This window comes from Epinephelus lanceolatus, chromosome 22 (genome assembly GCF_041903045.1).
Source record: "Epinephelus lanceolatus isolate andai-2023 chromosome 22, ASM4190304v1, whole genome shotgun sequence".
In the NCBI taxonomy this organism is placed as follows: domain Eukaryota; kingdom Metazoa; phylum Chordata; class Actinopteri; order Perciformes; family Serranidae; genus Epinephelus; species Epinephelus lanceolatus.
In genome coordinates, this window is record NC_135755.1 from 8,977,688 (window position 1) to 9,001,749 (window position 24,062).

The following is a 24,062-nucleotide window of genomic DNA, read 5'->3' on the forward strand; positions in this document are numbered from 1 at the left end:
TCAAGTAGGGCTGCCCCTGACTGAGAATTTTCCTAGTTGACCAATAGTTGTCATTTAGGGCCATTAGTCGACTCGTCACTCGCATGTTTACGATATTAATGTAATGATTAAATGACATATTTTGGTGGTCTGAGTTGAAGGTGTGAGAAAGAATAGTATCAGTAACATTGTTAACACTGTGCTACATTACAGAGAAATACAAAACCGTACTAATGAACCTTCATTAATATAGGTCTATATTTTATCTACAAGTGCACGTCACACACTGAGCGAGCCGCCTGTTAATGACGCTGTGGGCTAATGGGCGTGTAGCTACTTCCATGTTTCAGATGATGCATCATGTTTGTAGTCGACCAATGAAGATGAGTTTACATCATTACACCTTGGGTTCGTCCTTCACCTTCTCAAAATGATCCCACACTTTGGATTTCCTGCCCGACATGTTATTAACTAGCCTGTGGAATAACCGCAGGTACCAGCCCTGGAAATTAGGGGACGTACACATGCTGCATCTATAATTGCCTGGAAACGTGAGGTCATGCTCCGGGCGCTAGCGTAGGCCTATTGTCTGTGAGACAGATGTACAACTCTGGGTAGCCCTGCGCTAACGTGATCGTCTTTTCTGTATTCATCAGATTGAATATTTACAGAAGAAGGGAACGATATCTGTCTGCTGTGACTGGTTTCTAACATGAATCCTGTCTGCTGCTAAGAGTGGTCGCTTCCTGTGTCTGTCCTTTCAAATTAAATTCCCACATGGTCCAGTCATATAGGTTTGATTTATTCTGACAAGGAGCAGCTCCTCCAGAGTTTCATGTTTTTTTTCCCCCCGCGACTAAGCGAGCAATGAAATCTTGCCGACTAATGACCTTTCTGGTCCACTAAAGTTTCGTCAGCCCTCACCACTGCACACATGCTAGAACTTTTATACTTGTGAGGACCAGGACGCACAAATTTAATTGACTTTAAACTGTCATGTAAATTGTATTTGAAATCAAACACCGCCTGCAGGGATTTAATGTTTAAGGTGGTCCAAAGATTACCATGAAATCTGGTTCATTTCTTATTGTTCCTGGCAGTATTGTTAGTCTAGTGGGAGGGTAATGAACTCTTAAGTGTTTCTGGGTAGCAACAACATAAGGAATTTGGAGCAGACAGAGAATGAGAGAGCGAGAGTGAGTTTCCTCCCCTCCAGAAAACAGATACCATGTCCATTTATAGAAACTACACATGGTTATAAAAAAAGGAAGCTTTGGGAGGAGAGAGGACAAAGGAGAAAGGCAGAGAGAGAAGGTGTGTGTTTGTGTTCCAGCTGAAATTTTGCGTAAATAAGTTTGTAAAATAATAAAGATTTTACTCAAGTTTCTATCAAAAGTCAAATACAGATCCTAAAGTTTCACTGGTAGTGAATCCTGGGTGAATTGAATACGCAGGGTGTGATTGACATTTGCTGCTGTTGAGTAAAATTTAGAATTTTTACTTGTATTTGGTACCAAAGTGCAAGGTTTTAGTACTTCTGTCATGGCTCCCGGTTCAAATCCGGGGTGGGGGATTTGAATCCTTCTATGTGGAGTTTGCATGTTCTCCCTGGGTTTTCTCCGGGTACTCTAGCTTCCTCCCACAGTCCACAGTTGGTGGCTCTAAATTGCCTGTAGGTGTGAATGTGAATGTGCCCTGCGATAGTCTGGCAACCTGTCCCGGGTGCACCTGCCTCATCGACAGCTGGCGTAGGCTCCAGCCCCCCCGCGACACCCAACGGGATAAACAGTTACGGAAAATGACTGAATGAAACTCCAGTTAACTTTAAAAGCACTTGTGTCTCATATTTTCAGCAGCAGATTCCTTCTTAGATGCAAAGCGCGATCTGGTTTTGCCTTATTGCAGTGGTTTATTTCAGGGAAGGGGCATCGGTTATATATAGATCGTTTGACATTGATGTCATGATTGTTATATTCTTACCTCACGTTTGTGGCCATGTGTCTGCAGGTGTAGGTCATGCAGCATGTGTGTATGTGATTAAATGTGAGAACATGTGCTTGTGTTTGTGTGCTGAGGGCAGGATTTCCGTCCAAAGTGTTGTTTTTGGAACAATAAGTGTTATTCTCTGTCAAAACCAGAAATAAAAACTGGCAACCCTGCTACTTCATCCCGGTCCTGTGCTAATTATAGCCTGAACACACATTCATACTCTGCAGTCTCCGATTAGTTCCTTACTAATGCGGTAAAAATAATGGTGAGCAGCCTGGCGCCAATGTAGACAAGCACGGCTTTCGTGGTCAGTGTAGCAGCTTCAGTTGATCATAATGGATGTACTCTCCTGTGGGCATGTAGCGGCAGATGTGTCGTGCTATGACCGTGTCCCAGTATTTTGGCAGTTAGAATGAGCCGTTTATATCTACACAGGGAGCGGGTCTCATCGATGGAGATCACCATGTTGCACCACCATGCTTCTACAGTAGCCCAGAATGGACAAACTAAACACTTGCTCTAGATGGGGCCATTCTGCAATAAATGCGTTGAAATAACACAAGTTGTTTTAACGTGAAACTGCTTTATTCAGTGTTTTTACTGGTTTAAATTACCAGGTTAATTTGTTTGGAGAGAAAAAGACCTCTGTGGATAAATACGAACAGTAGCCATGTTTCCATCAGCCTGTTTAGATGTGCATCTCGAAGTATCGCATCAGAAAATTATGATGGAAACGCCAAAATTCAAATTAAAATCCCCTGATTTGCACAAACTAAAATACGCTAGTTTTTGCCGGGTTTTGGTTGATTCGAAAAAATGTTGATTCGCAAAACAGGGGATGGAAACAGTTATGTTCGAATTAAGTCTAACGTAGCGCACCTCTCTCCATGGTGATATCGAGAAGGCGGTAATGCATCTACAAGCTGGTTGCCAACCGCCAGAAAACGAAGAATGCAAGACTTGTTTTGTTTCCAGTTCTGCGGAAAACTTGCGTGAGTTCGTAGTTTTCCCCAAAGTCTGTACATTTAATGGAAACACACAGGATTCGTATTTGTTTTAATGCGCATTTCCCAATGATTGGAATCACTTTTGGATGGAAACATAGCTAGTGAAAGAACTCTGGCCAAGAGAAGTTTCAGCTGATTACAATCTGCAATCCTCAAATATCCAGTCATGTTTGTAGAGACAAGAACATGTGGTTTTAACGATAGTTTGAGACATACAGCTGTGTTTGTAGTGACAAAAGTGTGTTTTTTAAATTGTGGTTTTGGATATTTCCAGCCGTGTTTGTAGTGACACAAGCAGATGTTTTTTAAGAAGTGTTCAAGACATTTTTAGCTGTGTATGTAGCAACAAAAGCGGTGTTTTTTAACTAGCATTCAGGACATTTCCAACCATGTTTGTTTGGGTAATTTCTGGCCATGTTTGTGGTGACAAAAGCAGGTGTTTTAACTAGCGTTTGGGATATTACCAGCTGTGTTTGCAGCAACAAAAGCAGGTGTTTTTTAACTAGCATTATGGACATTTCCTTCAGTGTTTATTTATTTGGGTATTTATCTGGCCATGTTTGTGGTGTTTTAAGAAGCGTTCCAGGCATTTCGAGGCTTGTTTATAGCGGCAAAAGCAGGTGTTTTTTCACGAGAGTTCAGGAAATTTCCAGCCTTGTTTATAGCGACAAGAAAAAGTGTTTTTTACTCAGCATTTGGGATATTATCAGCCATGTTTGCAGCATCAAAGCTGTGGTTTTTAACTAGCATTCTGGATCTTTCCAACTTTGTTTGTTTGGGTCATTTCTGATCATGTTTGTGGTGACAAAAGCAGGTGTTTTTAAGAAGCTTTCCAAACACTTCCAGCTGTGTTTACCAACAAAACGAGATGTTTTTTATGAGAGTTTGGGACAAAGCAAGTGTTCTTAACAAGCGTTGTCATGTTTGTGGGGACAAAAGAGTGTTTTTTACCGAGCATTTGGGACATAACCAACAAAAGACGGTGTTTTTTTCTAACTAACATTCTGGATCTTTCCAACTAATTGTTTGGGACATTTCTGGCGGACATTTGTCCTGTCTACTGGGTTGTATAAAAAGCCAAAAAAACTTTAAATATTTAAGGTTTTGACAACACACACACACACACACACACACACACACACACAGAGTCCATGTCTAAACTTAGCTTCCCAGTACGTATTTCACAGCACTGTGAGTCACAGCTTGGTCTATTATTGGCTCATGACAGAGACTGTGCCAAGCTGAACCAACCAGGAAGTTAATGCTGTGCCACTTCCTGTCTCTGAGATGGTGGCTCAGAGACACACACACACACACACACACACACACACACACGCACACAATTATAATGTACCCTCTTGACCCCTCAGTGGAAGGGTGGAGGTGTTCCTTAAGATATCTTCCAAGAACGGAGGTACACTTACGTAGGTGTTTGTGTGGGTGTATTTGTGTAAGAACATACTTGTAAATTGGTGTGCGTCTGTGTGTGTTGTCACATTGGGTGATGGCTGTGGGGAAAACAGGAAAGCAAACAACCATGGGTGTGTGTATGGAGAGAAAGAATTTGTGTGTGTGTGTGTGTGCACATTGAGAATAAGCATGGCCATCAACTGTGTTTCCAAATGTGGTGTTTTAGACAAAGTTTTCATTAATCAACACACGTATGGATCAGCGGAAGCAGTGCATCATTTTTGTGTACCGCTCATGGCTCACTAGATTCACATGGGTGTGTTTTTGTTTTTAAAGTAAATCTGAGTTAAGCTGATTCTTTCACTTGTGCAATGACAAAACCGCAATCACCCTCGGGGACGGTAAAAACACCCAGGGTCAATGGCTAAGACGCCACAGAGAAATGACAGAAAGTGTTGGTAAAAACACTCAAGAATGGTAGTCTAAGCACCATTTGGAAATGCCGCACTGTTGGCAAAAACACCTGGGATCGATGGCTCAAACGCCACAGAGAAACACCAGGAAGGGTCGGTTAAACCCTTGGAATGGCTGGCCCAAACACTGCTGGGAAACTGAAACTAACGGGCTGTTGAAGAAATGGGCTTTTGGTCCAATGGGACATTTTTCAAACTAATGGGGCTTTGGAAATTTGGGCGGTTTTGGGAGCTAATGACTGTTTCGTAATTCAGATACTAACACGCTCAGTTCAGATGGTAAAAATACTCAACTTTATACCTACTACACACCAGCGTGTTAGCGCCATGTGAGCATGTTGACAGTGGTAGAGTTGTTTATCTATTCCAGGCTTTATCCTGTGGTCATTCCCTGGAAATTAATGAGCAGCTTCTGACATCAGACAATAGTCATTGTCTCTGTGTCCTTTCATCTGGAAAGAACATCTCAATCTCTGTGTGTCTGCTCCTGTTCCTCTTTGTTGACAAAAACCAAATGGAAATGATGATAGTTGTCCCCAGTGTGGTTATTTACATCACATTCTTATTTGTGTGTGTGTGTGTGTGTGTGTGTGTGTGTGTGTGTGAGATAAGAGCTCTTAAGTAGCTAATGGTGAATCCTGATGGTTTATTACTCCGTCTTACATCTCATTTTCTGTCAGAGTGCCCAACAGACAGGAAATCAGAGCTCAGAACTCCATGTCACAGGAAACCATGGAAAGATAACAGACCCATACACACACACACACACACACACACACACACACACACACACACAAAAAACAGGTTAGCTCCCATATTAAGACACTTAGAGTTTGGTTGGATTAAATAAAATGCGTATGATCACCAGACAACTGTTAGCCTTAACTTAGTCTGAGTGGTCGGAAGTTCGCTGCATAGATCAGCCTCTCATTGGGCAGAACGAGCCACCCGCTGAAGTCCCGCCCTACCACCCCCGGTCGTTATAGTCGACAAACGTCCTTTACTAACTTTTGCGGTGTTTGATCTTGCAGGGATGTAGCCATTTTTCTGCCATGGTTCACGTACTGTAGGTGATATTTTTGTGGGCATGTTACACCAAGACATGTTTCCCCCCGGCAATATTTTTGCAAGCGCACCGTTGCTGTTGTACCACCAAGAACATCTGTGATTGGTTGAAAGAAATACAAGCAGCCGGGGCGTTTTTTTCTCCAATCTTAAAGTGAGAGTCGGCCCAGCCGGACCTTTCTTTTCTTGAGAAAGGTCTGGTGAGCGAGACTAGCCTTAACTGTGCTAGAACATCTCATTGGCATCTTAGCTAACAATGACATGTTCGGACTTGCTTGCAAACTTGCCAAAAAGATATGCAGCAAATAAAACGAGGCGTTAAGAGATAGTTACTGTAACTAACTCCCTGGCTCTTTAGCTGTCAAACAGTTTGCTGAGATTTAGTCAACTCAAAGTTTGACACTGGCTCAAGGCTAAACAATGTTTCTCCATTTTCTACAGGGTCTAAGAAGAAGACGAAGGTCATCAAGAACAACCCCAACCCTGTTTGGAACGAGGTACACCCTTTGCACAACCTCACATTCATTATGTGCTATTTGGACTAGTACAGCTAAGGTGTTGCCAGAACCCTCAGAGATCACTGAAGCCATGAAATATCCTCATCTTGTCAGCTTAAACTGTTGAATGGAAATTCTGGGAGCTAGAAATCTTTCCACAAACAGGAAGTGATGGATTTACAGCAGAATGCACACTAGAGAAGGCTGAGCTCACAAACAGTTAGGGGTGGGAATCTCCAGGCACCTCACGGTTCAATTTCGATACCGAGGGCAAATCTACATGATTTATTACTACTACTTGCTTAGTAGTCTTAAAGCACAGACAGACGATGATATGAGCAAATTAAAGTGGCCTTTGTCCAGGTCCTTTAGCCTTCAACCTTGCAGCCAAAATGCTTCCATATCTGAGCTTTTAAACCAGCCGGATAGTATGCATCTGCAGTTGCTAATCCATTGTGGGATATTTATGCCATAGTGTCCAGAAATTATGCAATTTTCATACTGTTGAATAATAACTAAGATGACTGCATTAATTGAAGCAACTTACAGTCTCCTGCCTGTATGAGAATAACAAAATGACGGGGAGGTGGAGTGCTCTGCCATGTTGCCAGCTTCTCCTCTGCACATTATCTCCGTGAGTGGGGTGTGTGCGGGGTTTTTGAGGTGGAACAGACTGAGCATGGACTCATTTTCTTCATCTGGTTTAAGCTGTTCAATACTGCAGTGTGTGTTGGTCAGCCGGCCTCGTTTACTGTTGCTCGCTGCTCTCCTCCGTTAACGTTAATCTCAGGATGATGGTGTAGAAAGTATTTACAATAAACTTCACATTTGCCTCGCGAATTTAATTATTCAGACATTAAATTGCTTAAAACCACTATGTTTTGCAAAGATGAATTACAAGTTAACAGTTGGATGCAAAACTTTTTTGAGTTAGCAAAATCACAGCTGCCATGTGTGGCCTTAAGACCCTTTCTGATGGCTTTGTCTCAGTTTGTTACCTGGAAAACACGTTTTATTTGTCACAGTGTCTCCTCATAAGATCCCATTTTTTTCATTTTTTTAATCGTCTTCTAACGTTGTCTCTCTGTCAGGGATTTGAATGGGACCTGAAGGGGATCCCTCTGGACTCTGGAGCAGAGCTGCACTGTGTCGTCAAAGACCATGAGAAGATGGGGCGAAACAGGTACTGACTGCTGTGTGTGTGTGTGTGTGTGTGTGTGTGTGTGTGTGTGAGTGTGTGCATCTGGCAAATCCCTCTCATAGCTGAGTGCAGGAATTTAGATAAGAACTGTATGATCGTGTGACTGTGATATGATGGTCAGATCGGACCAGGGCACAGACAGGGGTGTGGCTCACGGTCCAGACTTGTTTGTTTTATGAAAACACCCCGTCAGATGGTTATTTTTAGAGCGTTCCGCTTCATCAAGATGTCAAGCATGTTGGAGTTCCTTCGGGGGGTAGGGGGCAGGCATGAAAGAATCAGGTCATCCTCTCATTGTGGTCGTCGAGTATTTATTCACTCATATTTCCACCCATTCACCAGATGTTGTGTTGATTAATTTAGTGACCATTCATCCACTTCTCAGGGGACATTTGGACCACAGTGTGACCTCTTCGGTTTGGCTTGCTGTGCTAAAAGTTCAATTTTACTGCATGTTTGCAGCTCAAACATGAAATGTTGTACACATTGGTGCTATCTTGGTATTAACAGCCTCTTATGTCTCTACCAAAAATTCTTATGCACCCCATACAGAAATGTATGACATATATGTATACCAAGAGTGATGTTGTCATATTTGTTATCAATACGGCGATATATTATTATCACATACCTGCTTCCATTTGACATATGAAGATATAGGTTTATAACATATATGAAGTAAAATTTAAAAAAATTAGTAAGTTTACTTACATTAAAAATATCTATATGATGAGTTTTTAGGGACAACAGCAACATGTAACAAAGGTAACGTTACAAAATTTGGCTTCATTACAACTCACAAGGTTCACTGACAAAACAACTGTCATACTAAACACGTTTTCCAAACAAATACAACATGCTAACGTTATTAGCACAAGCCTATGGCATTTTACATTGTATGAATTAGCCTAGCAGCTAGCAGAGATTTCCTCTGCTCATATGAAGCCAGGATAAATCACACACAAGACTTAAAATGCTATTTTTGTGGAGGCTTTATTCACAATTTATTGTTTCATATCTGTGAAATTAAAGTAAATAAAAGCTTTGTTTCCACTGAGGGAAATGGTTTCAGCTTACAAAGCAGACAGGAGGTTTGTGTCGCTGTGACGTGTAATTACATGTCTGGGGAGGTGCGTGAGGCGACGTAGACGACGCAACAGTTGGCTTTCGTCGCCCCTAGTTCTTTGATGTCGGTTTGGTGTGTCCGCATCTTATGGGGTGAGGAGCTTGGACATCCGGAGGGAGCTCAGAGTAGAGCTGCTACTCCATCATGTTGAAAGGGGTCAGTTAACGTGGTTCGGGTATCTGATCAGGATGCCTCCTGGGCGCCTCCTGTTGGAGGTGTTCTAGGCAACTGGTAGCAGACCCAGAACACGCTGGAGGGATTACATATCTCATCTGGCCTTGGAACACCTTGGGGTCCCCAGGAGGAGCTGGAAAGCATTGTTGTGAAGAGGAACGTCTGGAGTACTTTGCTTGGCCTGCTGCCCCCGCAACCTCGCCCCAGATAAGCGGCTGAAAATGGATGGATGTATATATGCTATGCATGTTTTAATACAACTTTCCTAATGCATATGTTGCTCATTTGACCCAATAATTGTTGTAGAGAAATAAGTTTTTCTACGTCCATATGTCCAGACCCCAACATTAATAGTACTACTTAAATGTTGCTACATGGATACATTTTACTTAAGACAGAGTACTCAGGGTACTCACGTACCAAATATAATACTTTTGAAGACATTTTAAGTGTGTTTAAGTGTGCATGTGTGTGTGTTTAGGTTTCTTGGGGAAACCCGGCTGGCTCTCAGAGACGTGCTCAACTCTCCCAACTTGGCCGCCACCTTCACCGTCTCCCTGCTGGACACCAAAAGAAACAACACAGGGGTGAGCACATGCACACACACACACACACACACACACACACTCAGCACAGACAGATTAACTTATAGTCTCATTGTATCATGAAGGAATGACAAATTGTAAATCATTCGGAGTTTCCTGTCTGGATCTTAAAATAGAGCAAGACTTTCCTGAGTCGGAGCAGAATAACAACCAAACCCTTCTGCCTCTTTCTTTTTATCTTGGCTCTGATTAATATTGGAGATAGTTCTACTTCTATTGCAAAATAATTCATGCAGTCTCACTTGGAACTGTTTGGAGATTATCCAACCTGTTTCCACTGCAGTTTGTTTACCTTATTTTAGTATTTTGAGAAGAATAGAGATTCTTAATGAGTTGCCATGCAGATGTGAGTGATTCTGCATTGATCTAAATGCTTGTTAATAATGAGATGTTGACAGAATGAAAGAGACAGAACTCAACCACGAGAACAGTGAAGCACCCGGACAGCCTACAATGTGATATTGTTAGAATTAACGTGTAATTCATCTTCACAAAAGGCAGCAGTTATGAGCTTGTTTTAATTTAATGTCTAAATAGTTACAGTTGAGAGAATACTGTAAAGTATATTGTGTTTACTTTCTTCTGGTGTCACCCAGAGACAAACGTTAATGGAGCAGAGCAATGATCAGAAGTGACATAAGCAATGTGCCTAGTCCACTCAGCGCATTGGCTTTTCCTGGAGGCTGCTATCAACTGCTGGAGACATAACGTCATCAAACAGCAGTGCACTTTGCCTCCCCCTTATTTTCCTACTCCCGTACAGGCAGTACACATAAGCTGCTTTCAAATGAATTAATTAATAGAGCTAACTTTTTAAAATACAAAGGCTGCAGACATTTACTATTCAGTACCATGTAGGAATTTCAGACTATATTTAGTGAAATATTATAGTAATAGTACAGTATTAAAAGCTCGGGTTTGGAGGCATTTTGGTCATAATGTTGAAGAGAAAAGGGACCTGTACAAGAGCTGCACTGTAAGCAAGTAAACTCACCTGTTAATCTGATTATGGATCACTACAAATACAGTATGCTGTGTTTTAAAAGTAGCAAGTGGTCACACAGTAAGTAAGATAAATCATGTATAGAAATAAAAAATTGGGATGCATCAATAATCGAATTATCATTGAATCATTGCCCTCTGAATCGTAATTGAATAGAAACATGAGATGCCTGGAGATTCCCACCCCCAGCTAAGATTGTAACAAGAAAAAAAAACACTTGATTCTAGAAAAGTACTTGTTGGAGGCAGGTTAATTAATGCTGCTGCAATTCAAGAGAATGAAATTCTCAGGGCTGGAGCCTATCCCAGCTGACACTGGGCAAGAGGTGGGTCACACCCTGGACAGGTTGCCAGACTATCACAGGGCTGACACATAAGATTTTCTGCGAATGTTGGGCCATTTTGCCGGCAAGCTGCAAGCATTAAGACACACAGAGCCGGATTGGCGAGTTGATCCGAGGTTCCCAATTTTCCGCTTCGTAGGGTAAAAAAAACCGAGGCGGCCCCCCTGCCACGGGAGGGGCTGTTGAAGACTTCTTGGAGGAGCTATTGATGACGCCACACGTGCGACCCACTGGCGGTGGATAAACAGGAAACAGCTGATAGCAGGAATTAGCGAGCAGCTAGTAGCAAGAGGGAAACACAAACCTGACAGACTCTGTAAAGATGAGCAACTGGGGAGACAAGGAATTGCGCGCCCTCCTTGCCCTCGCAAACGAAGAGGCCAGTAACCATCAGATGATGGGGACGGTGAAGAACGGGCCGACTTATGAGAGAATCACCAAAGGACTGACCAGCCGCGGCTTCCCTCCCACGTCACTGTTCACGTCACACACTGAGCTACATGTTTTGTTACTTGCTCACGCCCCTCATTGCCCCGAGAAAGGTGCATTCTGTATAAACAAAAGTAGGTAGGCGGCATTTTGTTGCACTCCCCGATTTTGTTTTTATACTGCCAATGCTGAAAAAAGACTGATTGGGCTTTCCTGCAAATTTGCACAATTCCTGTTTAAAAAGGGCTATAGAGAGAGACAACCATTCACACTCACATTCACACCTACGGACAATTTAGAGACACCAATTAACCTGCATGTCTTTGGACTGTGGGAGGAAGCCAGCGCACCCGGAGAAAACCCACGCCGACATGGGGAGAACATGCAAACTCTGCACAGAAAGGCTCCCCCACCCAGTGTTTGAACCCCCAACTTGGATTCAAACCAGGAACCCTCTTGCTGAGGGGCAACAATGCTAACCACATATAAACCGCCCCTTCTGAAGATGTTAGAAAAAAAATTTTTCTCACATTCCAAAAATGTCCTCACACAAGCTAAAATTTGAACTGGTCCTCACATAGACAAAAGTACAGACACACATACACACACACCTGGGTGGGTCACACCTATAGTCATCTTCTGTTGTCTAGCAGCAGATGAAATAGCGTTTTGTTTCCCATCCTCGTTTCCTGAACCAAAAACAAAGTCTTCCTCTCAATGTCAGAGTGGATCTGATTGATGTCACACACACACACACACACACACACACATACACGGTCATGAAACAGCCTGTGTTTACCCTACAGATAGTACAATGTGTGCGTGGTGTACAGGGTGGTTTGTCATCCATAAAGTAAAGAAAAATCAAATATGAGCCAACATGAAAGAATCGATCGTAATCTTGCCTGAAAGAAATCGCGATAAGGTTTTGCCCTGTCGCTTAAATATAATGCCTTTTTAAAGTGTAATAAACAATTGAAAGATTGTAAAAAATGTATTTTTAAAAGGTAAAATCAACAGTTATGTACAGTGAGGAGTTAATGAAAGTGCGTATAACCTCGTTGAGCAGGATCAGATAACGTGATCGCTGCACACACAGACTGTAGTATCTTTGTTTATAGAAACATTACAGCTTGTCACTTAAGTTGCTTTTTCCTGTGAAAGGAAACTGCAGAAGACTACACCTTTTACTGATCCACACACTCTTACAGTACACTGCTGCTGCGGGAGAACTAATGCTGAGGATATCCACATTTGTTTTATACAATTTCAAGCCTTTCATCTCATTTCTTATCTTCCCCTTTAGTCATTTTCTTTTTCAATTAACATCTGATAGAAGTAAAAAAAATAATTTGACACAATGTGATGTAGTGAACGATTGAACACTCAGCACGTTTACATGCAGCTTGAGAAAATCGAATTATTGGCTCTTGAGTCCGACTGACTACCGGACTTTTAAAAGCATGCCATTGAAATTGGACTATCCATAGCTTGACTAACACACTTAAATAATTAAATTGAGAATAGAACTATTGCTGCATGTATGCACGTAGTCCGACTGGAGTCCGACTCAGCGTTCTGTGCATGCACTTTTTCTTTCGCGGGCTTTCACCCGGAAGAAGGAGATGACGTAGCAGCAGTGCAATAACTCCCGGAAAAACAAACACCATGGCGACCGAGAAGCAGAGGGCGCGCTTCTGGACGGACGAGGAAACTACATTCATGCTCCGACAGCTAAAGGAGCTAAACATTTTGACGTTTCTGGATGGTAGGGAAACGTGAAACACGGGTTTATTTAAAAAAGTTTCTGAACAAGAACCGGAACTAGTTCAGTACGCACTGTATTAAAAAGGACAAGGAGTCAGACGTACTTGGTCAGAAATTCGATTTTCTCTTCTTCATGTATACTCGGACAAGACGAGAAGTCCGATTTGACTGATTAGCCGAGCTATGAGTTTAGCTCGACTACTGCTTGCATGTAAACGTACTGAGTGACAGTTGACTGCAGTGATTAAGCTCTGCTAACAAACAAGGTAAAACAGCAGAATAACAAACAAAAACAAACCGTCATTTCCCAACTGAACAAAAAGTAATACGATGAGTTTTGCTTAGTTGACCGCTGCTGCTCCTAGAAGTACCTTTTAACATGAGATCCTCATCTTAGTTTCTTTCTCACATGCAGGACTTTTTGGAGACTGTGACTTTGTCTCAACCTCGTGTTTGTTCCCCTCTGCTCCTTGTGTCTCCACCAGGCCACACTGACCCTGCAGGTTTCCTACATCCCTCCTCCAGGAGCGGCTCCAGTGTTTCAGCCTCCTCCTCAGCCTGAGCCTGTGCCCCATAACAACCCCAGTGTGGAGCTGGACACTGTCACAAGTAATTCAATCTGTCACTAATATATTTAATATATCACACCCACCCTGTGTCTCACTTGCATTGGCTTGTTCTGTATGTGACCACTGGGACTACTTTCTGTCCATCTGCCGGCCCCTGCAGTGATTTCTCTGGACACTCTGGGCGAGGAGGACACAGAGAGTATGATGATGCTGGAGCCGACAGAGGACCAGGGTCCCGACGACGGACGCTCCATGGTCATCGTCGGTCCTCAGGGGCCCTCTGGCCACGAGTCCCCCGCCGCCCAGACACCTAAACGCTCGCCACCATCCTACAACACCCACGGAGGGCTGAGGAAGCGGAGGAGAGGAGCCAGCAGTCAGCCCAAACCGCTGCCCAATAAACCACAGGACTTACAGGTGTGTAGAGAGCCGGGCCATGGATGAGCCTGGATTTTAGAAATACAGAAAGAGTCCTACAAACTGTTTTATTTGAGGAAGAAGTGTTCTTTTGCTGGGTTTCATTAAAAAACTTTTTTTTTTTTATACATTTTTTAAAAACTTGACAAAAGGGTTGTTAAATCATCAGCTTTTGCTCACAGCGCCACTCTGTGGTGATTTTGGCAAATTACACAAGGAATAAAAGCCAGAACAAAACCATGGCAAGAACCAAGATGGTACACAGTGGTGGGGGAAGTATTCAAATCGTTTACTAAAGTAAAAACACTAATACCACACTGTAAAATACTAGTCCTGCATTGAAAATGATACTTAAATAAAAGTGTGTAAATATAATCAGGTAAGTGAGTGTATGTAAAGTATTAGACGTATAAAAAAATATCTCCTGTGACTGATACACTATATTTGACACCATTAGATGATTCTGACTCATGCATTAATGTAAAGCAGGATTTTACTGTTGTAGTTGATAAAGAGGTCGTCATCTTAATTTGTAGTAAAGTACAAGTACCTCAAATCGACAGCACTAACCCACACTAACAGCCACTTTATTAGGTACACCTGTTCAACTGCTTGTTAACACAAATAGCTAATTAGCCAATAACATGTAGACATGGTGAAAACGAGTTCAAACAGAGCATCAGAATGAGGAGGAAAGGTGATTTAAGTGACTTTGGACGTGACATGGTTGTTGGTGCCAGACGGCTGGTCTGAGTATTTACTGGGATTTTCACCACAGCCATCTCTAGAGTTTACAGAGGATGGTCCCAACAAGAGAAAATATCCAGTGAGCCAAAATGCCTTGTTGATGCCAGAGGTCAGAGGTCAGAGGAGAATGGCCAGACTGGTTCAAGATGGTAGAAAGGCAACAGGAAGTCAAATAACCACTGGTTACAACCAAGGTCTGCAGAAGACCATCTCTGAAGCAACAACACCTTGTCCAACCTTGAAGCAGATGGGCTACAGCAGCAGAAGACCACACCAGGTGCCACTCCTGTCAGCTAACAACAGGAAACTGAGGCTACAGTTCACACAGGCTCACCAAAACTGGACAATAGAAGATTGGAAAAACGTTGCCTGGTCTGATGAGTCTGGATTTCTGCTGCCACATTCAGATGGTAGGGTCAGAATTTGGCGTCATGGATCCATCCTGCCTTGTATCAACGGTTCAGGCTGCTGCTGGTGGTGTAATGGTGTGGGGGAGATTTTCTTAGTACCAACTGAGCATGGTTTAAACACCACAGCCTACCTGAGTATTGTTGCTGACCGTGTCCATCCCTTTATGACCACAGTGTACCCATCTTCTGATGGCTACTTCCAGCAGGATAACGCACCATGTCACAAAGTTCACATCATCTCAAACATGACAATGAGTTCACTGTACTCCAATGGCCTCCACAGTCACCAGATCTCAGTCCAATAGAGCACCTTTGGGATGTGTTGGAACGGAAGATTCTCATCATGGATGTGCAGCCGACAAATCTGCAGCAACTGTGTGATGTCATCATGTCAATATGGACCAAAGTCTCTGAGAAATGTTTCCAGCACCTTGTTGAATCTATGACACCAAGAATTAAAAGGGCGTCCAACCTGGTACTAGCAAGGTGTTCCTAATAAAGTGGTCAGTGAATGCACATTCCACCACTGACTATATATGTCATAGATTGGCCTTTGAACACCTTGTTCACTGGTCTGTTTATGATGATGTTGAACACACAAAAGGCTTCATATGCTGAATGTCAGTAAACAACTACCTCAACGCACATTACTGCTGATACGTCTTCCTGTCCAGGTTCGTGTGCGGGTCATCGAGGGCCGACAGTTGCCAGGCATCAACCTCAAGCCTGTTGTCAAGGTAACAGTAGCTGGGCAGACCAGGAGGACCCGCATCAGAAAGGGCAACAACCCATTCTTTGATGAGGTAAACAAGCACTACTAAAAGATTAAATTACTTAAGTGAATTATTACTATAATTGTCAGTGTGGAATTCAAATGTGAGATGTCTTATAGATGTTGAGCGTTTCTTTTTCAACAGACGTTCTTCCTGAACTTCTTCGAGACTCCTTCAGATTTGTTTGATGAACCCATCTTCATCACTGTGAGTCTGATTTTTTTAAACCATCATTTTGTTACCGGATCTTTGATTTTACTGTTTGATATTTTACTATTGTGCTTACTGAAAGAAATGTTAAACCCTCCCTATCTGCCTGACAGGTGTGTGACTCCCGCTCGCTCAGAACTGATGCTGTGATCGGAGAATTCAAGGTAAACGTCATCTTATCTGTTCGAGCTGACACAAAGAAATAAAGTACTTAATGCTGGATCTAGACAGGGGTGGAATAGGTATTTAAATCCTTTATTTAATTAAAAGTACACTACCACACTGTGACAACACTCCACTACATGTAAAAATCAAATCAGCAAATTGTACTTAAAGCATGTAAAGTAAAATTACTTATTGTGCAGTAAAATGTTCCGTGACAGTGATACGCTGTTACATATACTGCTCAAAAAAACTAAGGGAACACTTAATCATCACAGTATAACACCAAGTCAGTTAAACTTGAGGGATATCAATCTGTTCATTTAGGAAGCACGAGTGATTGTGAATCAGTTTCAGCTGCTTTGGTGCAAATCAAAGTGACAACAGGTGCAATGGAGAGACAAAAGCAAGACAACCTCCAAAAAGGGAATGGTTTTACATGTGGTGTCCACAGACAGTTGCTCTCTCCTTATCCTTCCTGACTGATTCTTCTCTAGTTTGGTCTTCTGCTGGTGTCCTTGTCACTACTGGTAGCATGAGGTTGTACCTGCAGCCCAATCAGGTTGCACAGGTCATCCAGCTCCTCCAGGATAGAATATCCATATGTGTGGTTGCAAGAAGTTTTGCTTGTAGGTAGATACCAGGAGACCAGCTGTTACATGAGGAAAGCTGGACATTGCCATAGAAGGGCATCAACCCAGCAGCAGGACCGGTATCTGCTCCTTTGTGTGAGGAGGAACAGGAGGAGCACTGCCAGAGCTCTACAAAATGATCTCCAGCAGGCTACTGGTGTGCATGTTTCTGACCACACTGTCAGAAACAGACTCCATGAGGGTGGCATGAGGGCCCCACGTCCTCTAGTGGGACCAGTGCTCACAGCCCAGCACCGTGCAGCTCCATCATTTGTCAGAGAACACCCGAATTGGCAGGTCCGACACTGGCGCCCCGTTCTCTTCACAGATCAGAGCAGGTTCACACTGAGCAAATGTGACAGGTGTGAAAGAGTCTGGAGATGCCGTGGTGAACGTTATGCTGCCTGTGACATCATCCAGCATGACCGGTTTGGAGGTGGGTCAGCGATGGTCCGGGGAGGCATATCTTTGGAGGGTCACACAGACCTCCATGTCAGAGCCAACAGTACCCTGAGTGCTGTTAGGTACTGGGATGAAATCCTCAGAGTGTTTGTCAAACCTTACGTTGATGCAGTGGGCCCTGGGTTCCTCCTGGTGCAGCAGGCCCTGGGTTCCTCCTGGTGCGGTGGGCCCTGGGTTCTTCCCGGTGCAGCAGGCCCTGGGTTCCTCCTGGTGCGGCAGGCCCTGGGTTCCTCCTGGTGCGGCAGGCCCTGGGTTCCTCCTGGTGCAGCGGGCCCTGGGTTTCTTCTGGTGCGGCAGGCCCTGGGTTCCTCTTGGTGCAGCAGGCCCTGGGTTCCTCCTGGTGCGGTGGGCCCTGGGTTCCTCCTGGTGCAGCGGGTCCTGGGTTTCTTCTGGTGCGGCAGGCCCTGGGTTCCTCCTGGTGCAGTGGGCCCTGGGTTCCTCCTGGTGCGGTGAGCCCTAGGTTCTTCCTGGTGCAGCGGGCCCTGGGTCTCTTCTGGTGTGGTGAGCCCTGGGTTCCTCCTGGTGCAGCGGGCCCTGGGTTCCTCCTGGTGCGGTGGGCCCTGGGTTCTTCCCGGTGCAGCGGGCCCTGGGTTCCTCCTGGTGCGGCAGGCCCTGGGTTCCTCCTGGTGCAGCAGGCCCTGGGTTCCTCCTGGTGCAGCGGGCCCTGGGTTCGTCCTGGTGCAGCGGGTCCTGGGTTTCTTCTGGTGCGGCAGGCCCTGGGTTCCTCCTGGTGCAGCGGGCCCTGGGTTCCTCCTGGTGCGGTGAGCCCTAGGTTCTTCCTGGTGCAGCGGGCCCTGGGTCTCTTCTGGTGCGGTGAGCCCTGGGTTCCTCCTGGTGCAGCGGGCCCTGGGTTTGTTTTGGTGCAGCAGGCCCTGGGTTCCTCCTGGTGCAGCGGGCCCTGGGTTCCTCCTGGTGCAGCGGGCCCTGGGTTCCTTCTGGTGCGGCAGGCCCTGGGTTCCTCTTGGTGCAGCAGGCCCTGGGTTCCTCCTGGTGCGGTGGGCCCTGGGTTCCTCCTGGTGCAGCGGGCCCTGGGTTTCTTCTGGTGCGGCAGGCCCTGGGTTCCTCCTGGTGGAGTGGGCCCTGGGTTTCTCCTGGTGCGGTGGGCCCTGGGTTCTTCCTGGTGCAACGGGCCCCGGGTCTCTTCTGGTGCAGCGGGCCCTGGGTTTGTCCTGGTGCGGCAGGCCCTGGGTTCCTCCTGGTGCAGCGGGTCCTGGGTTTCTTCTGGTGCGGCAGGACCTGGGTTCCTCCTGGTGCAGCAGGCCCTGGGTTCCTCCTGGTGCGGTGGGCCCTGGGTTCCTCCTGGTGCAGCGGGCCCTGGGTCTCTTCTGGTGCAGTGGGCCCTGGGTTCCTCCTGGTGCGGTGGGCCCTGGGTTCCTCCTGGTGCAGCGGGCCCTGGGTTTGTTCTGGTGCAGCAGGCCCTGGGTTCCTCCTAGTGCAGTGGGCCCTGGGTTCCTCCTGGTGCAGCAGGCCCTGGGTTCCTCCTGGTGCGGTGGGCCCTGGGTTCCTCCTGGTGCAGAACAATACCCAGCCTCACGTGATCAGAGTGTGTAGGCAGTTCCTGAATGAAGAAGGCATTGATGCCATTGACTGGCCCTCTCGTTCCCCTGACCTAAATCCATCCACTATCGGTGCATCTGATGCCGCCCAGTACCACCACAGACTTTCCAGGAGCTGACCGATTCCCCGATCCAGGACACCATCTGATTTGACAAAAATCTGACAAGATTTTCGACTTGAATAAGGATCTGATATGTGATTCAAGTGTTCCCTTAATTTTTTTGACCAGTGTAAGATGCTTTTGGATTAACATTACTGCGTCGTTGATGTGTATGTTAATATGTTTCACAGTTGGATGTGGGCACCGTCTACAATGAGCACAGTGAGTAAACATTTCTTCAGACTAGAAGGAAAGTGATTTTAAAATACAAATTATTCTGTGGTTTCTACAAGTTTTTTCTTTAGTTTTAACTTCTTAGTCTCAACTTCAGAAAGTCTTTCTAGTTCCTGGCGCTTCTTTTGAAGTTCTTGAATTTTAATGGTTAGTTTGAAGAGTTTAAGCCCGCCCATGTCCTTTCAGGACACTGCTTCTTGAGAAAATGGCTGCTGCTCTGTGACCCCGACGACCTCTCTGCTGGGGTCAAAGGTTACCTGAAGGTCAGCCTGATGGTTTTGGCAGCTGGAGACGAGCCACCGGTGAGTCCGGACAGGTCAAACAAGATAAGCGACACAGAATTGAGATGATATTTTGTTCTCATGTCCGTCCTGCACAAACCAAATTTATAACACAATAACAACAACAAAAATTACTTAAAGAATTCTTGTGAGGCCTTAGCTGTACTTATATTTATATCCATTTTGTCAACACCCACAATAACTCTGAGACTGCTCATAGTATTGATTGCCAAAAAACCAAAACACCCTGTTGTATCTATGTGTGTCCTCCAGGCTGATAAACGTGAGTGTGTGGAGGACAAAGAGGATATAGAAGGAAACCTGCTGAGACCGGCTGGTCTGTCCCTGAGAGGAGCCACTTTCTCCCTGAGGATCTTCAGAGCTGAAGACCTGCCACAAAGTGAGTCTGTGAACAGACAAATAGCAAATGTATCCAAGTGTGCATTTTCAGTTATTATTGTGGGTCTAAATACTCTCTGTCGAGTTGTCCCAAGACAGTGGAAGCCAACAAAGGGATGAGATGGTGGATATAACATCTCGTGAACGTATGCTCAGTAGAATAAATGGCATTTACGGGTATTAGGGGTAAGGAGTATCTCTTTGGGACTGGTTATGGACTCATATCAAAATGGAAGATATGTCTACATAATAATGAACTTGCTCTGTGATTCTGTGACCCTGTGGAGTGACGTACGAGGACATACTACCTGTGACATGTTTTTGTTTGTTTGTTAGTTTGTTCCCTTCTCTCTCCTTCCAGACTTTTGTTAATTTTTCCTTATGTACTGAGTCCACCTCCATATTATGATAAATATATGCCTTGTGTCTTTGTATGCTCTGAAAATAATACATGTATGCCACATACAGAGCCTTTCAAATCAATGAAGTTTGAATTTTTTAAAAATGCTGTTATATGTATTTCTGATTCTGATTCATGTATTTCCTGTCTGCAGTGGATGACGCCTTCATGGATGGGATGAGGCAGATTCTTGGGTTCGACAGCAACAGGAAGAACCTGGTGGATCCTCTGGTGGAAATCCACTTCGCTGGCAAAACTGTGCGTCATTTGATCCGAAGATTTATATCCCAAACCCAACGTTGAATACAGAAGCCAAGCATTACAAGTGTTCTTTCTTTTTCAGGTTTGCACTAAGATTCTGGAGAAGAACGCCAATCCACAGTGGAACCAGAGTCTGACCATGCCTGTCAGGGTAAGACACAAACAATGCTAACACAGGTTATGATGCAACTTTATTTTGCTGCCTGTAGAAGTATACTTGTCATTGTCATTATACAGAATATGCTTTCTTTTTCCCTTCACAGTTTCCCTCCATGTGTGAGAAGATGAGGATCAGAATTCTGGACTGGTGAATCCTCGCTGCTACATAATATTATTTTTACATTTTGTTTCATCAAACTCATTAGAATGTAAAGATTTTTGCATGAAACTGAAAAATGTGTGTTGTAAGTTTAGAGCAAGAGTTTCCAAAGTCTGACAATGTGGGTCCCTCCAGACAAGATCAAGACAACTGTGTTACACTGTGGGATACAACTTGAGTTTTTTAGCCTGCGTTTGTTTACCATAAGGCGATTAATTTGTTCCCACAAGATGATTAAACTGTTCCTACAGGATAATTATCTTGTTTACACAAGATAATTTACTAGTTCCCTCAAAGGAATTAACTTGTTTTCACAAGATAATTAACTTGTTCCCATAAGATAATTGTGCCCAAAGGATGATTAACATGTTCCCACATGATAATTAACTAGTTCCCATAAGGTAATTAATTTGTTCCCAGAAGACGATTTACTTGTTCCCACAGGATAATAAACTTGCTCACACAGGATAATTTATTTGTTCCCATAAGATTAACAACTTGTTCCCACAAGATAATTACCTTGTTCACACAGGATGATTATATGTTCCCACAAAATAATTATCTAGTTCCTACAGGATAATGAACCTGTTCCCACAAGATCATAAACTAGTTCCCACAGGATAAGGAACTTGTTTCCACTAGGTAGTTACCTTGTTCCCACAAAATTTGAACTTCTTCCCATAAGATCATTAACTTGTTCACACAGGGTAATTCATTTGTTCCCACAAGATTAACAACTTATTCTTACAAGATAATGAATTTGTTCCCACGGGATAATTAACTAGTTTACACAGGGTAGTTAACTTGCTCCCACAAAATAATTAACTTGTTCCCACAAGATCATAAACTAGTTCCCACAGGATAATGAACTTGTTTCCACTGGGTAGTTACCTTATTCCCACAAAATTTGAACTTCTTCCCACAAGATCATTAACTTTTTCACACAGGGTCATTCATTTGTTCCCACAAGATTAACAACTTATTCTTACAAGAAAATGAACGTCTTCCCGCAAAATAATGAATGTGTTCCCACAGGATAATTAACTAGTTTTCACAGGGTAGTTAACTTGCTCCCACAAAATAATGAGCTTGTTCCCACAAGATAATTAACTAGTTTCCACAGGATAATGAACTTGTTCCCGCAGGATAAGGAACTTGTTTCCACTGGGTAGTTGCCTTGTTCCCAAAAAATTATGAACTTGTTCCCACAAGATCATTAACTTGTTCCCACAAAATAATTTAAAAAATCACCATTTGGGACTTAAAGGCTTCCATACTGTACACCTCACTTAGTATCGTTTTGTCACATGCTGCTTCCTCCACACTTCCCCTACATCGTCCTCTGGTGAGGTGTGCAGTGCCCCACAGTTTGAAAACCTTTGGTTTCCACTAGTACATTTTTAGTTATGTCACTATTTTAGCTCCATAAACATGTTTCAGAGCATTTCGCTTTCTCTTTCACCTTTTAGGGACAGAGCCAGTCACAATGATGTCATCAGCACCACCCACCTCTGTATGTCTAAGATCTCTGCCCCCGGCGGAGAGATAGATGGTAAGTGACCAGTCAAAACTGGTCTGAACTGGACTGGGCATTACCACCTTGGTTTGGGCTGGTTCAGACTGGAACTGGCTGACATTTGTCTGCACCAGAGTGTTTGTGCCTAACTGGTCTTGTCTGGTTTGGTTCAGTCTTTTTCAGGTTCCATCCTGGTTTTACAGTTTGTACTGTTTGTACTCCCAAATGGCACATTGGTTCACTTCACAGCGTCTTAAAACAAACTGAGGTCACTTGGTTTAATCTGTAATTCACTGATCTGGGCCATATACTGAATTAATTAGATCCATTAGAACTTTTGTTTTTACATGTGTCGTAAAATGTGCTCAATGAGGTTCCTTTCAGTCAAAAAGTAACATGAATGACAGCTGACGACATTCCCTGTCTTGAGCCAGTCCTCCAACCTGTGGTGTGGATCGTTACACAGGACTGACTCTTTGGCTCTGGCTATCTCCTGCTGAATTTAACACAGACTGAAAAAAGACTTCGTACACTCTGTCTGTTTGTTGATGAGATGTTATTTCTTTTAATGAGTGGTGATGGGAGTTGATGGAACAGTGTGCAGATTCCACTTTGTTCTCTACCTGTTGGGTAGCTGACGCTCTATTCAGCTGTCTGCCGATACTAGCCTAATATCAGGAAGCACCAACAGCAGCAGATGAATTAATGTTTGGACCTCTCTAGGGATGGGGGGAAAAAAAGGACATCATATTGCGATATTGAATCGATACATAGATGCCAAGTATGTTCTATTATATACATCATTAATTTTTGCAAATAAACATTTTAATACAACTTTTGGTGCTAAAATGATAAAAAAAATTTTTTGGTCCACTAGATGGTGCTGATGTTTTTTTTTTCCTGGTGAGGTCAGCAGAATTCTCAGTCAGTGGCATTTGGTAGGAAGTTTATCAACCTTCATGTGCAAAGATCTGCATTCATACAGCGCTGTTGAAAACAAAGGCTTTTGTTACATGCTAAAAACACGTGAACCCAGGTATGTGACTCCACCCCAACGTTTGTTCACCGACACAGCCGTACCCAAGCTCTACAGAGAAGTGAAGCATAGAGCTGAGGAATCTTTGAGTGCAGCAGGAAGGGTGGCGTTAACTTGTGACGCCTGGACTTCAAGGTCAGTGGATTCATATGTGCCAATAATGGCACATTATCTGACAGAGGACAGGAGACTGCTGTCTCACTTTCTCCAAACTAGAGCAGGGACTATGTATAGGTGTTTTACATTATGCAGCAAAGATCAGAATCATGAGCTTTTATGTTTTAAGTCATTTGATGAGACCTGAAAGTTGGATTTGATTCCAGAAGTCTTAAGTCTTGAACTACCAGACGGATGTGTAGTTTGTGAACCTAACAAAGTATGGATATTGGGTTTTTTCAGTGACATGCATGCAAACTAACTTGGTAATGTTCGTGTGCTGAACACTGACATTGCTTGAGTTTCCAGTCCTTGGGGTGCTTCATTTGTCTCGCTCTTGTCCCAGATACAGA

General features: G+C 43.9%; 1 protein-coding gene across 8 annotated transcripts in view; it reads left to right on the forward strand.

The window, feature by feature from the left end:
• Positions 1-24,062, forward strand: part of dysf (dysferlin, limb girdle muscular dystrophy 2B (autosomal recessive)) — a 152,210-nt gene that overhangs the window by 16,538 nt on the left and 111,610 nt on the right. For all 8 annotated transcript variants that reach the window (XM_033609246.2, XM_078164808.1, XM_078164807.1 and 5 more), the window contains exons 2-16: positions 6,365-6,420; positions 7,512-7,603; positions 9,403-9,508; positions 13,554-13,677; positions 13,798-14,054; positions 15,886-16,014; positions 16,129-16,191; positions 16,308-16,358; positions 19,299-19,329; positions 19,528-19,643; positions 19,896-20,022; positions 20,576-20,679; positions 20,765-20,833; positions 20,946-20,989; positions 22,471-22,553. In XM_033609246.2, the coding sequence (XP_033465137.2) occupies positions 6,365-6,420; positions 7,512-7,603; positions 9,403-9,508; positions 13,554-13,677; positions 13,798-14,054; positions 15,886-16,014; positions 16,129-16,191; positions 16,308-16,358; positions 19,299-19,329; positions 19,528-19,643; positions 19,896-20,022; positions 20,576-20,679; positions 20,765-20,833; positions 20,946-20,989; positions 22,471-22,553 (1,452 nt within the window). The remainder of the gene's footprint in view (positions 1-6,364; positions 6,421-7,511; positions 7,604-9,402; positions 9,509-13,553; positions 13,678-13,797; positions 14,055-15,885; positions 16,015-16,128; positions 16,192-16,307; positions 16,359-19,298; positions 19,330-19,527; positions 19,644-19,895; positions 20,023-20,575; positions 20,680-20,764; positions 20,834-20,945; positions 20,990-22,470; positions 22,554-24,062) is intronic.